The sequence below is a fragment of the Centroberyx affinis genome, unplaced genomic scaffold (genome assembly GCF_046629955.1).
Source record: "Centroberyx affinis isolate AG114_WGS23_722 - 3 ecotype Tasmania unplaced genomic scaffold, CSIRO-AGI_Caff_v1 ptg001198l_1, whole genome shotgun sequence".
Classification (NCBI taxonomy): domain Eukaryota; kingdom Metazoa; phylum Chordata; class Actinopteri; order Beryciformes; family Berycidae; genus Centroberyx; species Centroberyx affinis.
Genome location: NW_027279720.1, coordinates 166,461 through 189,607, shown reverse-complemented (window position 1 = coordinate 189,607; position 23,147 = coordinate 166,461). Strand labels below are relative to the sequence as shown.

The window sequence follows — 23,147 nt, the reverse complement described above, 5'->3', positions numbered from 1 at the left end:
CTGAAGCCCAGGTGTAAAATTCACCTGCAAAAATTGAACAGATAAATGTATTAATGTTAGAGCAAAATAGCATACAGACCATAACTAACTCCTGTAGAGGAATGTGCACTAAAAGCACCTAAGAAGAATGCTACCCACCCATTTTAAGAATTCACATCATTTTTGTGCCCAGGGATGGTTCAGCCAATGTCTTTTCCTAAAGTTAGAAATCCTTGAATTTGTGATGACACTTGGAAAACCTGGCACTGCTCCATAGACAATGAATGGGGCGCTGACTTCACTGACCTGTAAGATTTTTGTGCCAGTTCTTGTCTGTTAGCAATGCTAGAATGTAAACTTCAACTTCATAGCCATAAGATGCTAAGTTGAGTTATAGGCTACACTATTCTAGCATTGCTAAAAGTATGAACCAGAATTTGAACCTTATTTTGGTGCAAGAACTCACACAAAAATCTTACAGGTCAACAAAGTCAGCACCCCATTCATTGTCTATAGAGCAGTGCCAGATTTTACATCCCAGTGACATTACAAATTCAAGGGTTAGTTCTCAATTTTCTAGCCTTAGAAAAGAGTGGTGCATTTTCACAAGTGACTGAACTGTCCTGGGGCAGAGGAATAATATAGTCCATGTGATTTTTTTTTTTTACAGATGGCAGATCCCCTTTAAGTGTCCCTTTAAAGGTGTGCAATCGGGGGTTTGCATTTGGCCACTAAAATTCACTTACATTTCCTTGATTGGGGGAAATAACCAGTCAATTTGATAATGCAAGGCAGTAACCATAACTTAATTTTTGTGATTCCAAATTTGATGTTGTTGTATAGCAAATCCAATGCCCTCCATGCAAAATCGCCAATTTCAAAACCATATTTTTAAATAAATGTCAGCAGAGTAGCATTCAGGATTAATCTTACCCCAACTGACGCACCTGGAACAAAACCATAAGCATGGTTTTATTTAGGTTTTTAAGGTGGAAAATTCGGTGTTTTACAGGAATGCATCGACAAATTTATCTCTGATTCATGTTTTAATATTGATCAACAACTTCCAGCTTGTTATGAGAGCTTAAAGGCTGTTGGATCGCAAAACAATCGCTTTATCTTTTCTCACCGGGTTTGATGTGGACGACACATCTCGTGTTCTCCTCGTTAAATGTAATTGGGATTCAGTGGCAAGGGGGGGGGGGGGGGTGGCAGTCTTCTCACATGGGCTTTTATCGTAATTGCATCCACCTTCCTCTGGGCGCTTAGGCCTACCTCTTTTTTTTTTTTTTTTGTAAAGCATAGCAAATTTGGCAAAATGTAGACAATATACAATATATCGGAGGCAGTATGTTAAATATATATAAATGTTTTTTTGTTTTAAAAAAAAAAAAACGTAACAATCATAGATATTGCACAATATACCTCTTAACTTTTTTTTTTTTTTTTTTTTAAGATTTTAAAAACGATGTGGTTTCATTTTGTAAAGCGCACACAGGTAGAACAGAAGTGACATTGCTTCCATAATACATAATACTTCCATGTGTCAGTGTTGCACCAGTTCTTCATGTTTTCTGTTCCTTGTTTGAAAGCGAAGACACACCCACTAAAGTCACAACTGCAGTTACAACATGCTCACCAGGAAGTCTCAAACGGTGCGTATGACAATATTATGTTTTTAGGCTACACAGGCAAGCGTAGAAGGCGAAGTCTGTAAATTTGTCATATTTTTTCATCCAAATAGGGAAACTATGCCAAAAAGTTTAAGTGTTTTTATATTTATTAAGAGTTACATGCATTGTCTTTTTTTTTGTTTTAGATGCATTAACCTTATAACAAGGTTAGGTCTGCTTTGTTCAAATAAATCTACATTTTGAGGAGAATAAGACAGAATACATTTGCAGAATACAAAATCAGGCATATATGTTCATCTACAGCTTTATGCCTTGAATTACACCTGTTGCTGCAGTGATCAGTCTGCTGATAGTTTGGCTTCCTGGATAGAAGACAAAGAGCCCACATCTCTTTCTCACTATGCTGACTCTGGGAAACTGTTTTATATATTGTTTCCCTGTTCAGTTTCTTCAAATATTATTGTGTAGAAACTGTGTCACTGCAGAGGCCATCGGTTTAGAACAGGGAGGAACTGGGAGAACTTGTTTGGCATCAACAGATGAAAAAACAATAACAAAAGGCTGATGTTACAAAAATACACTTAAATAATGCAAAAAGGTGCTCAGAGTTCATTTAGCGTGTTGTTTGGTGGTTTAATACCTGCAAATATTATTCTTGAGGATGTCCATTGTAAAACTTACAGAACTAACTACAAAACCTGCCTTCAGACTGATACTTGACCAATCATGAATGACCTAAAGCAGTGGTTCTCAACGTGGGGTGCGGGGACCACCAGGGGTCCTTGAGGAGGTTCCAGGGGGTCCCCAGCAAATTGATGAATTGTTAAACTTCACCATTATTTCATTTACAAGAAGTTAACACAATTAGATAATGTAGAAGAATGACTGTTCTGATCATAGCTTTACTGTTATCTCTCTACCTACAACACAGATAGTCATGGAATTCTGGACAAAATCATATCTGACAATAAAAATATTCTCAGATTTGAGTCCGGGAGATAAAATCTCATCAAATGGGGGTCCAAGGCTCTAATATGTACTACATTTGGGGTCCTTGATATAAAAAAGTTTGAGAATCACTGATCTAAAGAAAGGAAGTCTGATCTCGGCCTTCTGTGTCTCTGCTACCTTATTCTATTTTCAGTGACTTGTTTCAAAATGAGTAAGAGGCAAGGCAAAGTTATCAGTGATGTGACATCTGTCAAGAGCCGTAGAGTGGAGTCTGTGGTTACCCAAGATGCACCAGACGATACAAATCATCAGGGCCCGTCTTTCAACGACCTCACTCTCTCCCCCACTGTAAGTCATGAAATTCTTCATAACGTCCGTGCCGTGTCTGCGCCTTTGCTTGGCACCAGCGTATTTACCGTTGAATATTGCTTTGTTTATGTGTTTCCAGGGAGATATCGGCCTCATTGAAAGCGTCACTATAAAGAATTTCATGTGTCACCATTTGCTTGGTCCGTTCCAGTTTGGGCCCAACGTGAATTTCATCGTCGGCAACAATGGGAGTAAGAAACTGATTTCTGATTATTGCCATGTAACTGTTGACTTTGGCTTGAAACTATTTGTAATTACCTCCCAACCCATCCAGGGCAATAAACCAAACCACCTGCCCTACAAAGTGAAAGAGCAGTAGCTGCATGAGTTGTGAAACTGAGAAACATGACAGTACATTAACGTTTATCTGTCTCAACAATCATTTAGTAGAATTTAAGGGTGTATGTGTTGTTGATTTGAAAGCTAAACCCTGGTCATGGCTTTATATGGCAGTGTAGTCAACATAATGCAGAAGGATGGATGGACAATTAGTTTGTAACTTAGTTATTTGCTTGCCTACTTAATTTTTTTTTCTTTATCCGTGGAGACAAATATACCACTCCTGGATATGATTCCTGGAGTTTTCCATGTAATGAAGTATTTCTTTGTTGTTGTTGTTTTTCCTGAATGATTTAATTTCCAGGTGGAAAAAGTGCCATCCTGACTGCCTTAATTGTAGGCCTTGGTGGGAAGGCCACTATCACAAACAGAGGAGTGTCACTGAAGGATTTTGTGAGGAGCGGTGAAAAGTAAGTCAGAGTTTATAATGTCATACAGAATCATATTATAGAAAGTACCAATACAGACCAAAATAGACATTTTTATTCTTACTGTAAGAAACATTACTCAATGGAAAACCAATGTGTGGCATTATTGTGTTGTTGTTGGTAATGGTGTAATTACATTTTCCTTACCAGTGCTATATTGGTAATAGAATACTTCTTCTACTCTGTTCTGTAGTACTGCAGATGTAACAGTCAAGCTGAGAAACAGAGGAGCAGACGCCTATAAACGGGACGTTTACGGCGATTGCATCTCCATTGAGCATCGGATCTCAAGTGACGGCTGTCGGACCTGTAGGCTGAAGAGCAAATCAGGTAAAGTTTCTGACTTTGTACAGCAATAAATGTTATAGATAATGTTCATGTCAGGGTTGATTATTGCCTCGTACCAGTGTGAGTCTCAGTCAGTCTCAAGCCCAGTAATAATCAACCTTCCCTAGATTTAACATACACCAGACACACTCGGGAAGGAAGACAACCCATTTTAATCAGACCTTTGTCCCCCAAGCTGTATACATTCTTCACTCTAGGTTAGGAATTTTCCTTTATGAACCTGAATGCATTTTACGTGCGTGGCACTGCTGCACATCGTACCATCTGTCTCTTTTGTTTACATTCACTGTTGGCGCTGAAGGCCGTTATATGTTGTAAATGTCACACACACAATTTTTTTTATCTGCACTTAAACAAATTCCTGGCTGTGCGGCAATAAAACGGACTTGAACTTGAACTGTGCTTGCCAGTGCGATGGAGTTACTGATTGGGCTTTTTCAAAAGTTGAGAGGACAGCTTTTCCTGGGAAGTGTGTTTAACCGTCCAACCGCTTTATCTCTGTTAGATAGACGCTGGCTGTATTTGGCATGACTGCTGTGCCAGGCTTTTGTCTTTCAGTTAGGTCACCGCTCTTTATGAATGTAATGCTTTGCTGCTGAAACATTATCTTTTTAATGCTTATCTCAAATGTTTACAATGGTTTGAATCTCCCTGTTTGTCTTATAACCTGTATTCCAGGGCAACTCATCTCCAACAAAAGCAAAAGGGAAGAACTGACCGCCATTTTGGACCACTTCAACATCCAGGTATTTAGGCTATGTCTGTCCGGTCAAGTCATTTTTTCCGCAATATTTTCAACCTCCACTGGTTTTCATGTGGGCCAGTCGATGGAAGATATACTGAGGTTGAAATATTGCTAAATAAACTTGTTTCATCCTTTGGCCTTTTAAATCAAGCACATAGTCCTTCACTCCCTCTTTGCTGCAAATATTTTTTTCCATTCACTGTCATGATTGATTCCCTGAGGCCTCAGCAGTACATTTGCTCTGTGTGTTACAGCTGGATAACCCAGTCTCCATTCTCAACCAAGAAATGAGCAAACAGTTCCTTCATTCAAAAAGTGAATCAGACAAGTATAAGGTACAACACCACAATGTACATCACAAGCTTGGAATGATAATGTGTGTTCAGAGAAGCTTTCCATATTGTAAATTTGCATTTTCACACATTTAGATAAACATTGTCAAAAATCTAACTGGAGCCACAGAGGTATATTTGTTTGTAGAGCAACATGGGACAGCTAACTCATTTTCGATCAACAAAATGTTCCATAGAAATGTCTCTTAACTCCATGCTCCCTACGTTCGATTTGTTTCTGCCCACTGTCCTAATAAACATTTTGATTTGACCACCATTTTTAGTTCTTCATGAAAGCGACTCTACTCGAACAGATGAAGAGGGATTACATCCACATCAAGCACACTAAAACAGTTACAAGAGAGCAGGTTGAGAGACAAGAGGAGGTACTGTGTTTTCTCTTAATATTTGATGCAACAAAGGCAGTGGAAATTATTGATAATTTATCAATGTCATCATCTAAGAAAATTTAATGAGATTTCAGAATGATTCATTCATTGTGTAGCGTTTATTTTCCGAGGACCACAATGGAAACTGCAAGTGTTTTCAGTGTGTCTATGCTTTCTGTGTGGATAATTTAACATGTATACTTCTTTTTTGCCCAGAATAAATCAAATCTAATAAAACTTTACAAATGTTTGTGTTCAGTGCCTCAAGGACCTGAAGCAAGAGTTTCTCCAGAAAAAAGAGCGGTTTGAAAACTTGTCGTCCTTCAGTGAGATGAAGGTGGCTTTGGAGAATCTGAAGAAAAAGATGGCATGGTGTCTGGTAAGAGTTCATCTGTAACCTGTTGAAGGAGAATTCGCCCCAAAAATGAATTGTAGTTTAGGGTTAGGTCATTCTGTCAAAACAGATATTTTCCTAAAATTTCCTAATATTTTTATCTGCTGCTTTTTAAAATATGTGTATAAGTTCTCAAGAGCAAGCAAACTTTCATGTATGTCTAATAAGTATCTATAATTATGAAATATGTAACTGTTTAATATAGGAATGGGAGTATCCAATCCATAGCATGTATTTTGAACCAGTAATGTCATAGGGCTGCATTTTCTTTGAGAGCTCATCACTTACAACTTATAAAACTTACAAAAAAAAACACAGAGCTAATTTTTTTTTAAATTTATTTGTATAGCACCATTCTGTTACAAAGTGCTTCACAAAACAAATACAAAATACAGCAGTAAAACAGAATAAAAACACAAAGAAGCATCAGACAACAGAATAAAAAAAAGTAGAATATAAGGAAATGATATAAAAGAGGATGTAAAATCAACAAGTAGACAGTAGAGAGTGACAAAAAGATTGTACAGATTATACAACTGAGCCACCATGACTGACACACAAAGACATTTACTTTTTAAAATGAACACCCTATAAGTCAGTTTTAGTGGAATTCCCCTTTAATCAAACACGCTAAGCTGCCTCCATTAACGGACCAACAAGAGAACGGCATTTTAGTGAAGTCAAAGAAAAGAAAAGTGAAAGAATGCTTTATCTGAGATTTCCTCTGAGCGCGTAGTTCTCAGTCAATTGCAGTATGTGCTGCACTTTCATGATTGTTTTCAATCACCTGCAGGTCAGAGAAAAGGAGCAGCTGGTGCAGCAGATAATGGAGGAGATTGAAAAGGAAGAGAGTAACTGCAAACACCAGGATAACCTTCATCTCTGTCAGGTGAGACTGAAGTATTCCTCTTCATGGAAGTCTATGGTGACTGTTAGAGCCCTTTAAACCACGACCTAGCATATATACTGTACGTGCTTTACATGTTTAGATGTCTTCCACTGAAAAAGACTTGGAAGTACTTTGTTTTTCGGCATTGTCTTCAAAGGTTTATGTGCTTTCTCCCATTTTTTTCCCCCACCCAGACGAAGGTCATACAAGTAGAGAAGAAGCTCCAGAACGTCAAATGCAAGATTGACAGTCTCAGAGAGGAGCAGGAGTCTCTATCGGAAGACAACCTCAAGCTCAAAGAGCAAGTGAAGGCCAACAGTAAAGCTCACAAAGAGCAGGAGGTACTGCAGGCTTACTTTAGAGTGAAGGATCACACTGGTTTTCTGTGTCCCTGTGCAACTCTTTGGCTATTCAGTTTGCACCTGAAAAGATGTGATTATTTCAAGTGTACGTGATTTGCATCGGTTGTTGTTGTTGTTGTAAAGTGGCGTTTTCCGTTTGCCGTAGCTTGTTTACTTCCGGGCTTTGAACAAACTGAAGCAGTCGGAGCAGGAGCAAAACCTTCTTCAGGAGAAAATCAACAAGGCAAAAACAAGGTGGGTTATTGTAAATTAAAAGAAAAAAAAAAGATTGTCAATTAAGTTTTCTTAGCGTTAATAATGGGATAAGATGTGCTGAGAAATCTTAGGCATGCATTACATTGGTTAAGCAATTATAACATAAATTTATTAGTGAAACGCTATTAGAGATAATTTTGAAATCCTATTTTTTTCACTGTGTTTTAGTGGGAGCCTGAGCAGTGAGGGGGAGACGGAGTATACAAAACGACAGCAGACCTTATCCGCTCTGAAAGAGCAGCTTGTAAAGCTCGAGTGTGAGTGTGCAGAGCTGAATCAAGACATCAAGGACAAACAGCAGGCACTCTTCAAAGGAAAGGAAGAATTGGACAAGCTGAGGTACAAAAAAAAAAGATATTTGCTTTTACACAAATGTATTATCAAGGAGCTCAGCGTGTGGTATGAGTGTAATTTGATCGAGAGAGATTATTACGCCGCGCCTCAAGTGAAATATTATGTTCAAGTTCTGTTCATGTCAACTAGGCTGGAAGAAAAGAATATCCAGGTTTCTTTTGAGGCCAAACTGAAGAGGAAGAATCAGCTGCTCGCCAGTCGATCAAACAAACTGAAGCGGTTTGGAGACAGCGTGCCCGACCTGCTGGGGGCCATCGACGAGGCTCACGCCACGGGACGCTTCCTCAAGAAACCTGTTGGTCCAATAGGTGACAGATCTGTTTATTTTTTACTCTTGTTTTTACGTGTTCGCTGCATTTCTTTCTATATTATTTAGAACAGTTCTGTTATTCTGCTCAATTTACCACATACCAAAATGAGTTCATTTCCAAAATGCTATTTATCTGTTTTGGAAAATTAATCATCAATCAAATACTTGATCATTCAATATTTCTAAAGAGCAAGTGTCTCGACAGAGCATCTTATCTGCTCAAGTACTATCATTTTGTCAACCAAGGACTTAAATTTCCTTCTATCCTGTAATCGTATCCGTCATTTTATGAATTTGTAGTGAAGTGGCAAATTCTGCTTAAAGCAGGTGTTAAATTATATATATTATAGTTGACGGTTTAAGTCTTCATACAATGGGGCACATCTGCTTCAGGCTGCTTGTTGACTTTCCTCTCAGGAGCGTGCATCAACCTGAAGGACCCGGCTCTAGCTGTTGCTGTGGAGTGCTGTTTGAGGAGCTTCATGAAGACGTTCTGCTGTGACAATTATAAAGATGAGACCGTCCTGCAGGAGCTGATGGCTCGTTACTACCAGAGGGGCAGCAGGCCACAGATCATCGTCAGTCCTTTCACTGAGAAAGTTTACAACATTCACGGACGGTCAGCAGCGGGATTTTTGTTTATTTAATTAATTAATTAATTTTTTTTACGGTTTAAATTCAATCTCCTGGTTATTTTTTTGTCACATTTGCCTTTTGGGTGTTTTTTTCTATACTCATGCAACTGAAAGACACATTTTAAAGCTGCAAACTCTTTGCTTTTCCGCTTTTGTTTTTTTTAGGAGAGCCTATCATCCAGAATACCCATCTGTGCTTGACATAATCAGCACAACCAGCCCAGTCATCACCAACTGCCTGATTGACATGAGAGGGATAGAATCAATTCTGATTATCAAAGTTAGTATCTCATGAAGAAACGCTGAATATTGCATGGCAGTACACTCTTTCTAGGAGTGATGTAGTAGTTGATGTTTATTCCCAGTTGCAGGACTGCATCGTGGCATTTGTATCTGAGCTGTTTTGGTGTTTAATCGTAGGAGAAAGAGACCGCGAGGAGGATCATGCAGCATAACCGGCCTCCTAAAAGCTGCCGTGAGGCCTTCACTCTGGAGGGAGATCAGGTGTACACAAACCGCTATTATACCTCAGACTTCAGCATGGCCAAGTATCTTGGCGGGGACCTGGAGACGGAAATATGGTAACTAAGCTAAACTTGAACTTTTTATGTTACAGATGAGCTGTGAACAAATTTATGACAAAAGTGAGGGGAGAAAGATTCCTATAGGTTTGTGTGATGAGGCCTGGAGGGGAAGGCTGCTGATTTAAAGGAAAAATCCACCCTAAAACACTGATTAAAAACAGCTATTGGAAATGTACCATGCATTAATGGACACATTCTGTTGTTTGGTGGTGTATTTCTTATTCCCGCGGATAACTGGCCGTAGACGATGTGATGTGACGTCAAGATATTTCCAGCACAGCTACAATGGAGTTTGATTGATCTGAAACAATAATGTTGAATCAAAGAGTAAAGGACTTTTTTCTAAACTCTCCGTTTTGCACCGATTGTCGGTAGTGTGTGAAATACAACACACTCTTCGGCGGCTTTTTTGTCATGGCATTGTTCTCTCTCCAGCTGAGAAGTAGAACCCGCATACCGAAGTAATCTTTAACTATTTATTTCATGACAACGTTTCGATCCATAATGGATCTTCGTCAGGTCAAATTACAATTACACACACCTGTTTATTCATCCTATAAATAGGCTTCACTGTCACCTGATATGTGACATCACCACAAATAAATCAGGCAGGTGCGACTTAATCTTATCCATTTCAATGGGTAGGCATATATATAGGTTTATACGTGGTACCAGGGTATTCAAAAAATACATAGGATACATACAATATATAGAAAATATAGAAATTATAGAAATAATCAAGGCAATATACATGGAGACATTAGAAAAAGTTAGAAAAAATTGGAAAACATTGTACACATACATTTTCAAAAATGCTTGCGTAAAGTGTCATCAAACCATATCTAGCTCATACCAACATGATCCAAACCCCTATTTTTGGAAGCATACAGTAAGACGCCTTTCTAGGAGGCATGGGTAACACTTTACAATAAGGGTCACTAAGTTAATTAACAGTTATGTGTCTGGTAATCATTTACTAATGGTGTTCATGTTAACTAAGGTATTAATTTATACATTATTTAATAGTCATCTTTATAAACTATTAAATAATGTATAAATTAATACCTTTGTTAACATGAAAACCATTAGTAAATTATACATTAGTTAACTGTTAATTAAGGGTTAGTTAATGCTTATTAAGCATTAACTAACCCTTAACTTAGTGACCCTTATTGTAAAGTGTTACAGAGGCATGTTTATTATAAAGCTTCATGACCCTGTTGTTCTCTGTTCATGTTCTCTCTCCACCCACCTTTTCTCGACTGGAAAAACGTGTTACCCTATCACTATCGGTCTCACCACATACATACAGCACAGAGAACCCCGTTTTCTCTGCGTTGTCATTCTGAGAAACACAGGAAATCATTAACTGAAGTATTAGTCGATGAGGCAAGTTGAGGGAAAGTAGGTACACCGAAACAGTAACTTACAACACTTTCTTGCAAAAAACAACTCCTTGACTGCATTGAACATCACAAATTGATGATATCTAACAGTGTAAGAGTATCCAACGTTGGGTTTTTCCTTGAACACTTTGGCCTAATTACAGACAAGATCACTTTTGAACAACCACAAGTTGAAGTGGCGGTTGCTTGTGATTGATTTGGAAATATGGTGTAATTGATGCTGACTGTTATTTTGAAATGTGGTAAAAAAATCAATACCATCTGTCCTTGGGAAGTGTGGTGAAACTGTTACTGTCTGTTTGGAAATGCGTAAAAATTCCATAGCATGTTGTTTTGGAAATGTGGTCAAATTGCTACTGTGTGACGTTTGGGATCGGGCTGAAATTGATGTTGTCTGCTTGTCAGTATGGTGGAGTCGGACCTGGAGAATTACAAGGCTCAGCTGTCCAGGTTTCAGCTCCACCTGAACTCTGTGACGGAGGACATCCAGTGCATGGAGAGCAAGCTGAACGGCACCATCATGACTCTGAAAAAGACTCTGGTTAGTGAGGCAGGCTCGTGCACGGAGGGTGTGCATGAGAATGTGGTCAAAACGTACAGTAACGCTGCCTGTTCGGTTTCCACTCCCAGCTCTTTATCATGTTGGAACCCGAATCGTGAAACTTGCTAAGTCATCATATCATGTTTTAGGATTGTGCCACTTTCTCTCTTCTCTCTCTCTTTGCCTCTCTTTTTTTTCTGTTTCCCTCCTCTCTCTCTTCTTCTCGCTTTCTCTCTCCTTCCCTATTTTCTGAAATTAAGAGTGTGGAATATGTTCCCTTGGAAAACAAATATCAGGGTTCCCACAGGCCTTGAAAATACTTGAAAGTGTGGTTTGGACAAAAATAAACTAAGGCCTTAAAAGTTGTTGAAATGAATGGATAGCCTTGAAAATACTTGATTTTTTATTAAAATAAAGCACCCAAATTCATCAATATGCTTCAGCTCACTTGACCTTGACACCCTGAGGAAAATCCTGTGATAGAGCAGTTTTGAAAAGAACGATTTCACCATGATTTTCTTGACTTTACAAGATCATGAGTTAAAAAATGAGGCCTCTAATCTTGACTAAAGATTAAAGACAAATATACAGATAAAACACGGCAGTTTTGAGTCCTTGAGTTTCACCAAACAAGTCCTTGAATTTGGTGTCCAAGTGAGTGTGGGAATGAAAATTATTTTCCTCTTCTATCTTTTTTGTTTTCAATGCAGGTCTCTGCGAATCAGGTCAAGGCAACGATAACCGAGCTGGAGAATGTCGAGGAGGAACAAATTGATGACATCAGCTCCTTGGTGATCCTTCAGTTTTTATTTGTCCCCCCCACCTCCCAAAAAAGAAATTAACCCCTTGCACCCTGACTTTCCCCTTATGTGTCCCTTTAAGTAGCTTCAAAGTTAAAAAAAAATATTTTTTCCATACTGACAACAATGTCACATGCATATTTTGCTCATTCCAACGCTTCAGTGAAGCTATAGCTGCTTATATTGAGTGAAATATTCAAACCCAAGATGACATTTTTTTATGGCTGCACCATTACATCAAATAGAAAAATCTAGATATTTGTGCACCATTTTATACCCATTTTCCTGTAATTCAGCATGACATATTTGGTATCTTTGGAAACCTTGGGATCTTGACTAGAATTTAAAATAAAGTTCTGTGGATTTGAACAAAGCTTGGCCGTGTCACATGTGTTTGTAATGATGATCCCGCTGGTGGGACTGGCAGGAGTGGAGGAAGGTAATCCCACCATGGATTATGTTAAATGTAATGTTTTTAAATCCCCAAACACTGCAGGAAGAAGTGGCCCAAGAGAACCAACAGAAAATCGAGGCAGAAAATCAAACTGTTCATGAAGCGAAGAAAGAACTCGACAAGCACAGGAAGAAGGCAGAAGACATCGACTCCAAGTACTCCTGTGTTAGAGAAAGGATAGATCAGCTTTCTGAGGAGATGGAGCCGTTGAAGGTGCAGTATCAGTTTGTTCAGAGATCAAAAATAGTTTCAGATACCAAAAGATTGTAGGCAGCTCTTCGGTTTTGGTGATTTTCATGTCTCTTGAACTGAAAGTGTACATGGTCCTTTTAGGATTTAGCTCTTTTTTTCACATTAGAGCCCATAAAATCTATTCATAACCCAAAATATTTTTTTTAAATGGTTGAAAGCTGCGTTTTTAATTCTTGAAATCTTGATGGTTCACCGTTTTCATCCGACAGCAGCATTATTCTTTTGGATTATCCTCTCTGGTGTTCTGAATTAATCCCTAATGGCACAGTCTGAGGTCATGACAGCTTTTAAACTATCCTCCCTAACTAGTGATAAACAATTTTTTTTTTTGCTTGTTTGCTTTCCCCAATAGGACGAGCAGGTGAAGCTGGAGGCCGAGTGTGGAAAACATGAACGAAACCTGAAGATTTTAGAAAACAAGCTGAAGGATCACGAAGACAACATCCAAGCTATGAAAAATGAACTTGCTCAAAAAGAAGAAGAGTTGCAGGTAATGATTTCCCTCCAGTGCTGAAGAGTAAAGTCTGACAAGAGCAGTTCTGCAAAATGTAATTTGTTTATTAAACTCCCATTAGCTATACTACTTCATGTGCAGTTCCACTCTTCCTGGTGTCTCCACCGGCAGATTGGAGTTTAGCAATACAAACATTTCTCACAAATGGAATCATCTCATTGGTTGAGTTAATGAGTGGAGCCAAAGAACCACAGTTTTTCTGGCTATGTGACATCAGACTGAAGCTCAGTTAAAAAAAAAAGGCCAGGGGTAAGAGAGATGGACAATTGTTATAACCAATTCTGTAAACCACTATAGCTGACCTTCCAAGTTCAAACTAGCCATACTAGCCTATAGCTATCTAGGTAAGCTAGTTAGCTAGCTGCTGACCTTCCAACATCATGAATGCCATGGTCAAGAATGAATGAAAATAATAAGTCTTACCATTTATTTATTTATATATTTTAACCATAGTTCAAGTTTGCCAGTTAGGCTAACTTGCAGTCCAAGCACAAAACTGTTGATGTTTAGCTCCGCCCATTGAAGTTGAACTCAACCAATGAGATTATTTCTGCCTCCAGAGTAGGCTAGATCTGTCTCCAAGAAATGTTTGTACAACTAAAGTTCCAATCTGCTCCACATAGGAATAGATAAGTCATCATCCATCACAACACAGTGAACTGATTAATTCAAATTTTTGTGTGAGAATGAGATGTTAACCACAGTGTTCACATGGTGACAGGAGTATGTGTCCAAGGCCTCAGAGATTAGTCCTGAACGGCAGCAGGTGGACCGCAGCGCCAAGAGCGTGGACACGGAGATCACCAGGCTGAGGAGGAGGATCAGCGTGCAGGAGAGCAGCCACGGAGACCAGGAGCAGGTGGTCAGGTACAGCAGGCTCCCAAAAACACCTGGGACTGGTGCTATTTCACTTTACACCAAACATTTCCCAGAGGCAGAGCGGCTCTGGAGGCAGAGCCTATTTTTATTGGTTACGAAACCAAACCCCTTCATTTTATCCCAGAAATGTCCTTAATTTCTCCATTACATAAACATTAATTATCCATTAAAAATAACAGCTTTAAAAAAGTAAGGTTAGTATCATGGGCTTTTAAGGGATTTATCCATGGGTTGGTTCATGGAGACACTAGCAATTAAGGGAGTTTTCATGGCTTTTACGCATGGTTTACATGGTTATTAATGAGTTATTAATGGAACTTTCCTGTCTCCCTGAATTTTACATTAAATTAGAACGTAAGCAGTCAAAAATCAAGGGGTGTTTAAGGTGGTTTTGATGGGATCTCCTCCATTAATAACTCCTTTAATTCATAACCTTAATTCATTAAGGTTATTTTAAGGGATTACTGGTTCGTAGAGGTATCTCAGTGGGCGGAGCCAAAGGATCACAGTTTTTCAGAGTGCAGGTTAGCTAACTGGCAAATGGCAAAAAAGGAACTCTGGTCAAAATATAAACAAGAAATATAAACATTGTCTCTAAATAGCTTGGATGGTCAGCTAGGCTAACTAGCTAACCTAGATAACTTTTTTCAGGTAGTCGCAAGAGAGCTAGGCTTCAAAATATTAGCTACCTCTCTTACCCCTGTCTTTTTCACTCCTCATCCTAGTTACTTATAGCCAGAAAAACTGTGGTTCCGCCCACTGAGGTTTAACTCAACCAATGAGATGATTTCTGCCACTGAGAAATGTTGTATAACTAAAACTCCAATCTGCCCTTTGGCCATTACTAAATAATTTGCTGGGCTTGTTTTACACATGCGCACTGACGGTTGAAATACAAAAAAACCCAAAATTGAGGCTATGCCATTTCTTCCCTCTGCCCTCATTAGGGAATATGCCGAGGCCCTCGCTGTCTACAGAGACAAAACCAACCAAGTGAGAGATCTGAAGAGGTTCATTGATCGGCTTGATAACATCATGTCAGACAGGCAGAACCGATACAAAATAATGCGTAGGTAAATGACGGTTCAGTGACTTTCAAAAAACAACTTAGAAATACATTATTATAGTGTTTACTTGCCTTCCCTGCTTTTGTCTGATGCTCTCTTGTTCCTAAAGGTCCCTCTCTGTCAGGTGCAAGTTATACTTCAATAACTTCCTGATAAAGATGAACTGCTGTGGCTCTATGATGTTTGATCACAACAATGAGACACTCTCAATCTCGGTATGTCCATCTATCATCATTATTCTCTGTACAACATCATTATCATTAATGTTATTTTTATGAAATGCACACATAGAAAGTTTGCTTCTGTGTTCGTTTGGACACATTTTTTGCAACATATATCCAGCTGTATGATTATTTTTTATGTAGCAGTTAACATAATGAAGAGGGAATAACTTGACTTGTATTACTTACAGTGTTTTTTATTCTTCTGTTGTGTTGTTTGCTTCTCATTTTAGTTTATTCATATTTTAGAATTGCTGTTGTCATTGGCATAGAGGGTCATTCCTATGCTGGACTAGTTTTGATTTTGAAATTTTAATGTAATTTTAATGTAATGTAATGGTTTTCATCTATTTACTGTTTTTAATCCATTTATTGTTTTAGTCAATCTATTTTATGTGAAGCACTTTTGACTTGCATTCTATGTATGAATGGTGCTATATACTTAATATTATTATTATTTGAATATAATACCAATTCAGTGAGTCTTGACTAACTAATAATGGATAGACACAGCAAAATGCAAAAGCGCCGTACAAATACTACACAAGTCTAAGTTGTGTCACACACACACAGGTAAAGCCCCCAGGCCGGGAGAACGACGGTGTGAGTGACATGAGGTCTCTGTCTGGTGGCGAACGCTCCTTCTCCACTGTGTGTTTCATCCTCTCCCTGTGGGAGATCACCGAATCGCCCTTCAGGTGCCTTGACGAGTTTGACGTCTATATGGTAAGCCTGCATGATGATGGCACTTAAGGCGTCAAAAACACAGCGTGATCTGACACACACACACACACACATACATGATTTGTGTAAAACCAAGAGACAACCACCAAGGGATGTGTCCTGATTTAGATTTCACACAGGCCTGTTTTTAACTCACTTTGATAAACTAATCCCCTTCGTTTGCTGTGTAGGATATGCACAATCGGAGAATCTCGTTGGATCTCCTGCTGGAGCTGTCGGAAAGGCAGCACCTTCGCCAGTTTATCTTCATTACACCCCTGACCACTAGGTGACCCTCTTCCTAAAGTCTTCCTCTGTGTTTACATGTTGTTCCTTCCATCACTTTAAATCTTTCTCTGTTGTGCATGTTTTTTTCCAGTTCAGGTCCCCTCCTTCTGTGTATTTGCTTGTATAAAGTCTTTAAAAGCAGTGTCTGTAGCGTTTGATGATGTTCAAATGTTGCCCATTTTGTGTGTCTTTTCAGCCATCTACCCAAAAGCAGCCTCATCAAAATCCATCAGCTTCAGGATCCGGAAAGAGACAGGAGTCAAACAGGAGATGAAGACCAGTGACAGAAACTGGTTTGCTACACATAAAAAAGTGTGTTTATATGCACATTTTATAATTCAGTATTATTTGGGATAGTCAGTTATTCTTTGCAAGAGTTGGAGTTGGTGTTACTTTGTTTTCTGGGATAAGTTCATGGCCTTGTTATTAGAAATCCAAGTATTTGGGATATGCTAGTATTAGCTGTAAACTTATCCAGTTTGTAGTTGTTTTTTTGCAGACTGTGAATGTTCTGTTTTGATGTTTATACTCAGAATACTCTGTTCATTCATCTATACAGATAGAGAGAGAGAGAGGAGATATGTGGTTGGGATATCAAGATGCATGTAAACAGTTTATTGGATCTTAATCACTGGGATTTTATTCAATTATGAACTGAGTGAGTGAACTGATTGTAAAAATGGCATTAGTAGCCTTTGTTGGCCTTTTTTTTTTATTGTATTATCTGCAGTATGGTGGCCTAGTGGTCAAAGAGACTGTTCTGTAACTGGAGGGTCACAGGTTCAATTCCTGCAGGACAGTGAATCCCTACCTGGTCAAGTAAGCTGCTCTGGATAGGAGTGTCAGCTAAATGACAAAATAATGGTCAGAAATGCAGAAGTTACAAACCCAGGATTGTGTGTTGTATGAAACAGAGAGAATACTTAAACTAACCAATTTTTAAGCTTCTGATGTTCTAACCTGACATTAATATGCAACTGGCAAGATATCCTGCACAAATTTGCTTCAGGCATTTGTTGGTGTGTCATTTTTGACTTTTGTGTATTTTTACAAAAATATTATAGACAAAAGCGTAGCGCTAATAGCGACTCAGTAATGGTTATGCAATTGCTGTTTAACTGGAGTTATATTTGCTTTTTGGTTGTTAATTTTAGGACTGTCATAACTCTAGAAAATTGCATTAATTTACTTACCATAATTGATATAATTACTTTGTAATTATATTTTGATGGTCTTGTGCAGTTGGTAATATGAATGGTCTATCTGTAATTTCAGAGAACAGAATTTATTTTCGATAGTTTGGTTTTACCTCATGAATTTGGTATTACACAAGAAGACTCTATTCTGTGAACCCGAGACTCTACTCAACCTCACAGTGTTAATGTTTGTACAACAGGCAACTTGTCTGTTAAGTTCTCTCTTCATCAGTGAATTGGGTTGATCATGTAAGGGCTCTGTAGCATACAGGAAAAGATGCCAGTTGATGTTCATCTTATGGCTGTGAACTCAAGTGTTACAGTTGTTGCAATAAACTTTGAGTAGAAATCACGGCTGGCCTAAGCACTTTTGTACGGAACATACTTGACAGCAGTAATGCAAATCGCAGGGAAAATGCATAGATCCACAGCTGTCCATCCATCCACGGCAACATACAGAACTAAAATGTGCGTCAGTCTCAATGCTGCACAAATAACGAAATGTCATCAGTCATCACTACCAGCTCCATTAACTGCACCTGCTAGACCATGTCTTTTGAAAAAGCCCATTGATGTTTTATTCATTTTAATCACTACAGAATTAATTTTGGGTGCAACACATGCCACATGTATAAAAGAACAAAAGAAATACAGTCACTTGTATGTTGATTTTTCATATTCGATATAAACATTTACTAGACAAAGATTTTGACATTGCCATTGGATTGGACTGTATAAATAATAAAGACATATCAACAATGTGGGGTTTGGTCTCAGTTATGCTGTGGATAGAACAGTGAAAAGCTCCTGCAACCTCCACTACTGTAAGTGGACTACAAGCAGACACTCAGTCCATGCTTGCATAGCCTAGAAATGGGAAAAGCAAAAGTGTTGAAATGAAAGAGAATTTCCACAATAGCTCTAACCTACATAATCCAGTTGCCATCTTAACACTGAAACGCTCTTTCAGAGGCTTTATCAAGCACTTCACTCGAGGATCCTGCATCATTAATGATCGCTGAAAACTGAACAGATTAGAGAGATGAGACCTTCAATAAAAAGTTTTTCTTTACAAAAAGTTTTGTACGTAGGAATGCAGTGTGTCCAGTAAACATATGTGAGGCTTTTTCCTTTAGTTGCATTGGAAGTAGAGCCCCTCTCACAAGGCCCCCTATAGAGGATGAGCTCCAAGCATTAAGGTCAAAAGCCAAAGATTGTATTCATTTTGCAGTGCTCTTCATTTCTGTAAACATGTTGATATGTACTGTGTGAAGTTATCTGAGTCTTAAATCATATAAGCAGTCTGAAAAATCCAGCCAATTTTGTACTATCTTGGGGAATACGCATGAGTACTGTGCCTAATAACGGTGGTGGTAAATTTGGCCTTTCCCTAGATTCGGCGGCAACAGTACGACAAATCATAAGGGGGACGGCGCTCCGCAAATATATTTCTACTCATCCCAGAAGTCACTGAAGCAAAACTTAATTCAACGTTTACGTGATGGCTCTTCCTTGGAGATTAGCCCACAACCACAACCCAAATGTCTGTCTTTCAAAACTCAAGTGGCACACATACACATGTATCAATGGAGGGAAGCATGCTCCCACGTTAGGTGAACTAATGGTCTAATGAGTCACATACTGTACATCCCATGCAACAATACTAAATGAATTCTGGAGGGTTTCTCTTTTTATACCCACCTAAGGATGCAAAAGGTAAGAGATTATATTTTTTGACACATAATATATGCATGCAAAGAACCTACTCTTCTTGGTTCCATCGTGTGAAAACATCTGGAACAGACAGGAGCCTCTCTATTCTCCAAGAGCTCAAGACGTCTGGATAGTAGAGACAGTTACAATTATCATAGGAATTATTGTTTCGTTACTATTATGTAAAGCATACAGTAGCTGCAGCAGTGAACATTGGGGATCCTAAATACTGCAGGAACATAATTTAATGCAGTGCTCCACTGATATACAAGCTAAGGTTGAATGAGAATGTATAGGGTTACTGTGCACAAATCACATTGGCATGTTTTGAAATATAAATGTATGATATCATATAGCTATATTCAAAATTATTCAGCATTTGACATTCTCATGCATACGACCACAAGAAGCGAGTCCATTGAAAAATAGTCCAAGCATTATTTTTTTTTCCTGTGGAAATGGCAGAGAACCTAATGAGACATTAAAACATGTGCTGCTGTCCAGAGTGTGTAGATACAGGCGGGAGAGGAGCGAGCTCACTTCTGCATGTCACACTGCAAGAGGAGCACGATGGACGGGTCGCTCTTCGCCGCCTCTTTGAACTCCTCCAACGAGATCTGGTCGTCGTTGTTCTTATCCATTTTGCTGAAGATCCTGTCCACCCTCTGCTCTGGTGTCAATCCGTCCTCATTCATCTTCATCATGATCACAGTGCCCACCATTTTGTAAATAGCCTGTGAACGTGGGTGAGGCACAGTGAGAAGTTAGCCGAGGGTTATGGCTTGCTATGCAAATCAGTAAAACCTACATTTGTTTATGCTGCCAAGGTTAGGTGTCTGATTCCTAACCACCCAGGCTAAAAATGTATGGATGTAGTTTTTGTTTGGGATCTTTTGAAAAAACCTAATATACTATTTATGTCACTACACAAGAGTTGTCAATATACTCCTGCACCAATGACATACTCCTGTACATTTACTATACTGATTCTGTTTCCAATACTGAAATGTGATAATGTAATTCAATAGAGCTGCAGTTTGTCATTGGTGAGCTGCCTCCTGTAATCAAGAAATTGTCAGTGCGGGTGAGACTGATAACAGGGTAACAGAGTGAGTCCTCCCCAAATGAGGGCTTAATGATTTGATAATCCCTCACCTCAATTATCTCCAGCATCTCCACCCGGGTGATTTTGCCGTCGCCATCCAGGTCATACATGTTGAAGGCCCAGTTGAGTTTCTGCTCAAAGCTGCCGCGGGATGTGATGGACAGAGCGCAGATGAACTCTCGGAAATCGATGGTGCCGTCGCTGTTTTTGTCAAAGGTTCTGAAGGCGTGCTGTGCAAATTTTGATGCATCACCATAAGGGAAGAACTGCGAATCAGAGAGAGACGGCCTTGTTACTCTTCAATAATTCAGCAAAGACTGAAAAAGCCTTCGCTCTTGTGATGGCAACAGTAAGAGTATAGCATCCACTTCAAGATACTTACACAAAATGGCAAATAGTAATGCACAATTAAACTTCAAAGCCGCAAAACTCTCAAGCCTTTATGACAGATGCACGAGAAGCAGAGGATAAGGAGGGATAGCGGTTCACACACCTTGACATAAAGCTGCTGGAACTCATCCAGATTGAGCCTGCCACTGGGGCAGTCTTTCAGGAAGCCTTTGTACCATTGCTTCAGCTCATGTTCATTAAACTCTGTGTTCTTCACCAGATCCTCCATCACCTCGGGAGTCAGCTTGCTGTTCTGTTTTCCCATGGTTCCTGTGGTGCAAGAACACGTGAATAATGCATTTATCTATGCTTCAGCGATGGCAGCATGAAAAGCTCTAGCACAGAGAGCGAACCGCACCTTTTAATTTTCACTCCAAACGCGGGAACGCTGAATGTGTGTGGGTTTTGACGGGCATCGAATGTTTCCCTGATGCTTGTGTTCTATTTCTGTTCCCTCAGCCTGTTTGTGCCAGTCTGTGGCCTGGGTACACACGCTGACCTGGATCATCACTGTCAGCAGAACCAGTTCATCAAATGTTCGATCGGTGCTATCAAGTTTCCATTACAACCACTGTCGTATAACCTGACAATGACAACAAAGCATCTGCATGCCTGTAAGAGAAACACTGCTGCAGGACAATGTACAGTAAAGCCACAGAGCTGAGTGAGAACAACAGTTCCCACAAGGAGCACACACTGTAGCACTACATCTGGACTGCTGGGGTAGCCAAGGCTGTTTCCTGCATAATTGATTGGTCAATCAATTTAGCCTAATGATTGAGTAATAAGCCTATGTCACCAAGCGACTTAGCTAATTGTGGCAATAAGGAATCTACAGACCAATCGGCCTGGATTCGTTTGTTATTCACACAGAAGGCCCACAGTAGCATTCATGAGAACTTCAGCAGCAACACCAAGGCAGCCTGTCAAAAGCCCTGAATGCATTAATTATTGACGTATGATGAGAAAGTGGCTCAGGATGCAGCAATTCTCAATACATAATGTAGCAAATGAGACAGCAGAATCTTATTGAATATCTGAACACGTTAATTAATGCTGTTGTGAATGAAGAAGAATGTCCAGCACTTGAGACAAACATGGTCCACATCTCTTTGCAGCAGCATGACAGCAGGCTGGACAGCTCTAAGAGGACTGCATTGGCTTGGGCCTCTTACAACAAATAGCAGAAATGTGTGGTGCAGCCAAAATCAGTGCAAAGCACAGCTTTATAGGCTTCATCAGCTGCGTATGATATAACGAAATCTGACGAGCCCGGTTGGTAATTATAAAACTGAACCTAGGCTTAATCTCTAAAATAGGCTGCAATGAATGACCTTGAGGACAAACATTTTGCAGGAAGATGACAAAACGAAATTGTTCACAGAGCATGATGGGCTGAGAATAAGGCTCGTCGTGTCATCATGCAATTACCGTCTTTAGTGAAATATCCAACATATATCACACAGGCCACAGGTATGAACGACTTGTTCTATCTAAATAAAGGTAACAGCTGCTATTTTATTTCATGGGCAATGACATCTGAGTTATGCTGTTAATGCTAACCGTGAGAGCAAGAGAGACGCTGCTGCATTCCGATAGAAACGACGCAGTGAGAGTATTTTGAGATTAGATCCCACCATCCTGTTTCTAATGACATCTTTCCATGCGCATCGGCTGAAAAAAACATGTCAAAATTTCATAACCAAACAGGCCTATTTTTAAACACAAGACAGCTCTCTCGGAGCCACCAGAGAATCATGCGGGAGGAATAAAAGCCAATTAAATGAGCTAATTCTGATGACATTTCTTTAATTCGTCAAATTATTCCTCAAGGTTTTTTTTTCTGGTTGTTTCCAGGCAAAACGAAATGCCTTTATTTTAAGGGATGCGCAGGTGCCAAAACCTCTCCCCGATAGCATGCCAGCCCCTCTCCCCATTCCCATTCATTCAAATGGAGAAAAATGATTAAAAAAAATACGTGATACATTAACGTAAACCATTCATCGCTCACTCCCTGTATAATTTCAAATAAGCATTTGACAATGTGACATAGGCTAATACATCTGCAGGCAATTACTTCTTACCTTATTATAAATTTGGTGATTCTATATCGGAATAAATCTGCACCGGCTCCTGCAAAGTACAGAAAACCCCTTCCGATGAAATCGTTTGCCCAAAGGGGGGTTTATTCTCACACTGCTCGCCTTCTTAAAAACGCTGGATGAATTTCTCGATTTCCCGACGTTATTCCAGATGAGGCGCAGCAGGGACCGATCCCACGCCAGTCTTTGGTTATGCGAC

General features: G+C 39.3%; 2 protein-coding genes across 4 annotated transcripts; one reads left to right on the top strand and one right to left on the bottom strand.

Annotated features, from left to right (window-relative positions):
* Positions 1–1,603: 1,603 nt before the first annotated feature.
* Positions 1,604–18,379, top strand: smc6 (structural maintenance of chromosomes 6). Of its 2 annotated transcripts, XM_071524462.1 has the most exons (27): positions 1,604–1,634; positions 2,758–2,912; positions 3,013–3,124; positions 3,577–3,682; positions 3,894–4,030; positions 4,727–4,794; positions 5,048–5,128; positions 5,410–5,511; positions 5,774–5,893; positions 6,702–6,797; positions 6,992–7,138; positions 7,305–7,393; positions 7,583–7,753; positions 7,898–8,076; positions 8,496–8,697; positions 8,879–8,993; positions 9,134–9,294; positions 11,109–11,244; positions 11,955–12,035; positions 12,541–12,711; positions 13,103–13,240; positions 13,986–14,131; positions 15,091–15,216; positions 15,320–15,425; positions 16,005–16,157; positions 16,346–16,443; positions 16,639–18,379. In XM_071524462.1, the coding sequence occupies exons 2-27, from the start codon at positions 2,772–2,774 to the stop codon at positions 16,724–16,726; spliced, it is 3,270 nt and encodes a 1,089-aa protein (XP_071380563.1). In that variant the 5' UTR covers positions 1,604–1,634; positions 2,758–2,771; the 3' UTR covers positions 16,727–18,379. The 2 variants fall into 2 exon arrangements, 1 of the variants encoding a protein (XP_071380563.1); XR_011695574.1 differs by lacking the exons at positions 16,346–16,443; positions 16,639–18,379 and having other exon boundaries at positions 15,091–15,212; positions 16,005–16,142.
* A 1,508-nt stretch (positions 18,380–19,887) lies between these two features.
* On the bottom strand, positions 19,888–21,111 carry vsnl1b (visinin-like 1b). Of its 2 annotated transcripts, XM_071524464.1 has the most exons (3): positions 20,950–21,111; positions 20,507–20,722; positions 19,888–20,085 (listed from the first exon to the last, which is right to left on the bottom strand). In XM_071524464.1, the coding sequence occupies exons 1-3, from the start codon at positions 21,109–21,111 to the stop codon at positions 19,888–19,890; spliced, it is 576 nt and encodes a 191-aa protein (XP_071380565.1). The 2 variants fall into 2 exon arrangements, with proteins under 2 accessions (XP_071380565.1, XP_071380566.1); XM_071524465.1 differs by lacking the exon at positions 20,507–20,722.
* Between the last annotated feature and the right edge of the window lie 2,036 nt (positions 21,112–23,147).

Coding starts and splice junctions, on each gene's coding strand:
- smc6 (XM_071524462.1), top strand. CDS start 2,772: ATGAGTAAGAGGCAAGGCAAAGTTATCAGTGATGTGACATCTGTCAAG. Junction 2,913..3,012: donor ACCTCACTCTCTCCCCCACT/GTAAGTCATGAA, acceptor ATGTGTTTCCAG/GGAGATATCGGCCTCATTGA. Junction 12,036..12,540: donor TTGATGACATCAGCTCCTTG/GTGATCCTTCAG, acceptor CAAACACTGCAG/GAAGAAGTGGCCCAAGAGAA.
- vsnl1b (XM_071524464.1), bottom strand. CDS start 21,111: ATGGGAAAACAGAACAGCAAGCTGACTCCCGAGGTGATGGAGGATCTG. Junction 20,723..20,949: donor TCCAGCAGCTTTATGTCAAG/GTGTGTGAACCG, acceptor TCTGATTCGCAG/TTCTTCCCTTATGGTGATGC. Junction 20,086..20,506: donor AGATGCTGGAGATAATTGAG/GTGAGGGATTAT, acceptor CCACGTTCACAG/GCTATTTACAAAATGGTGGG.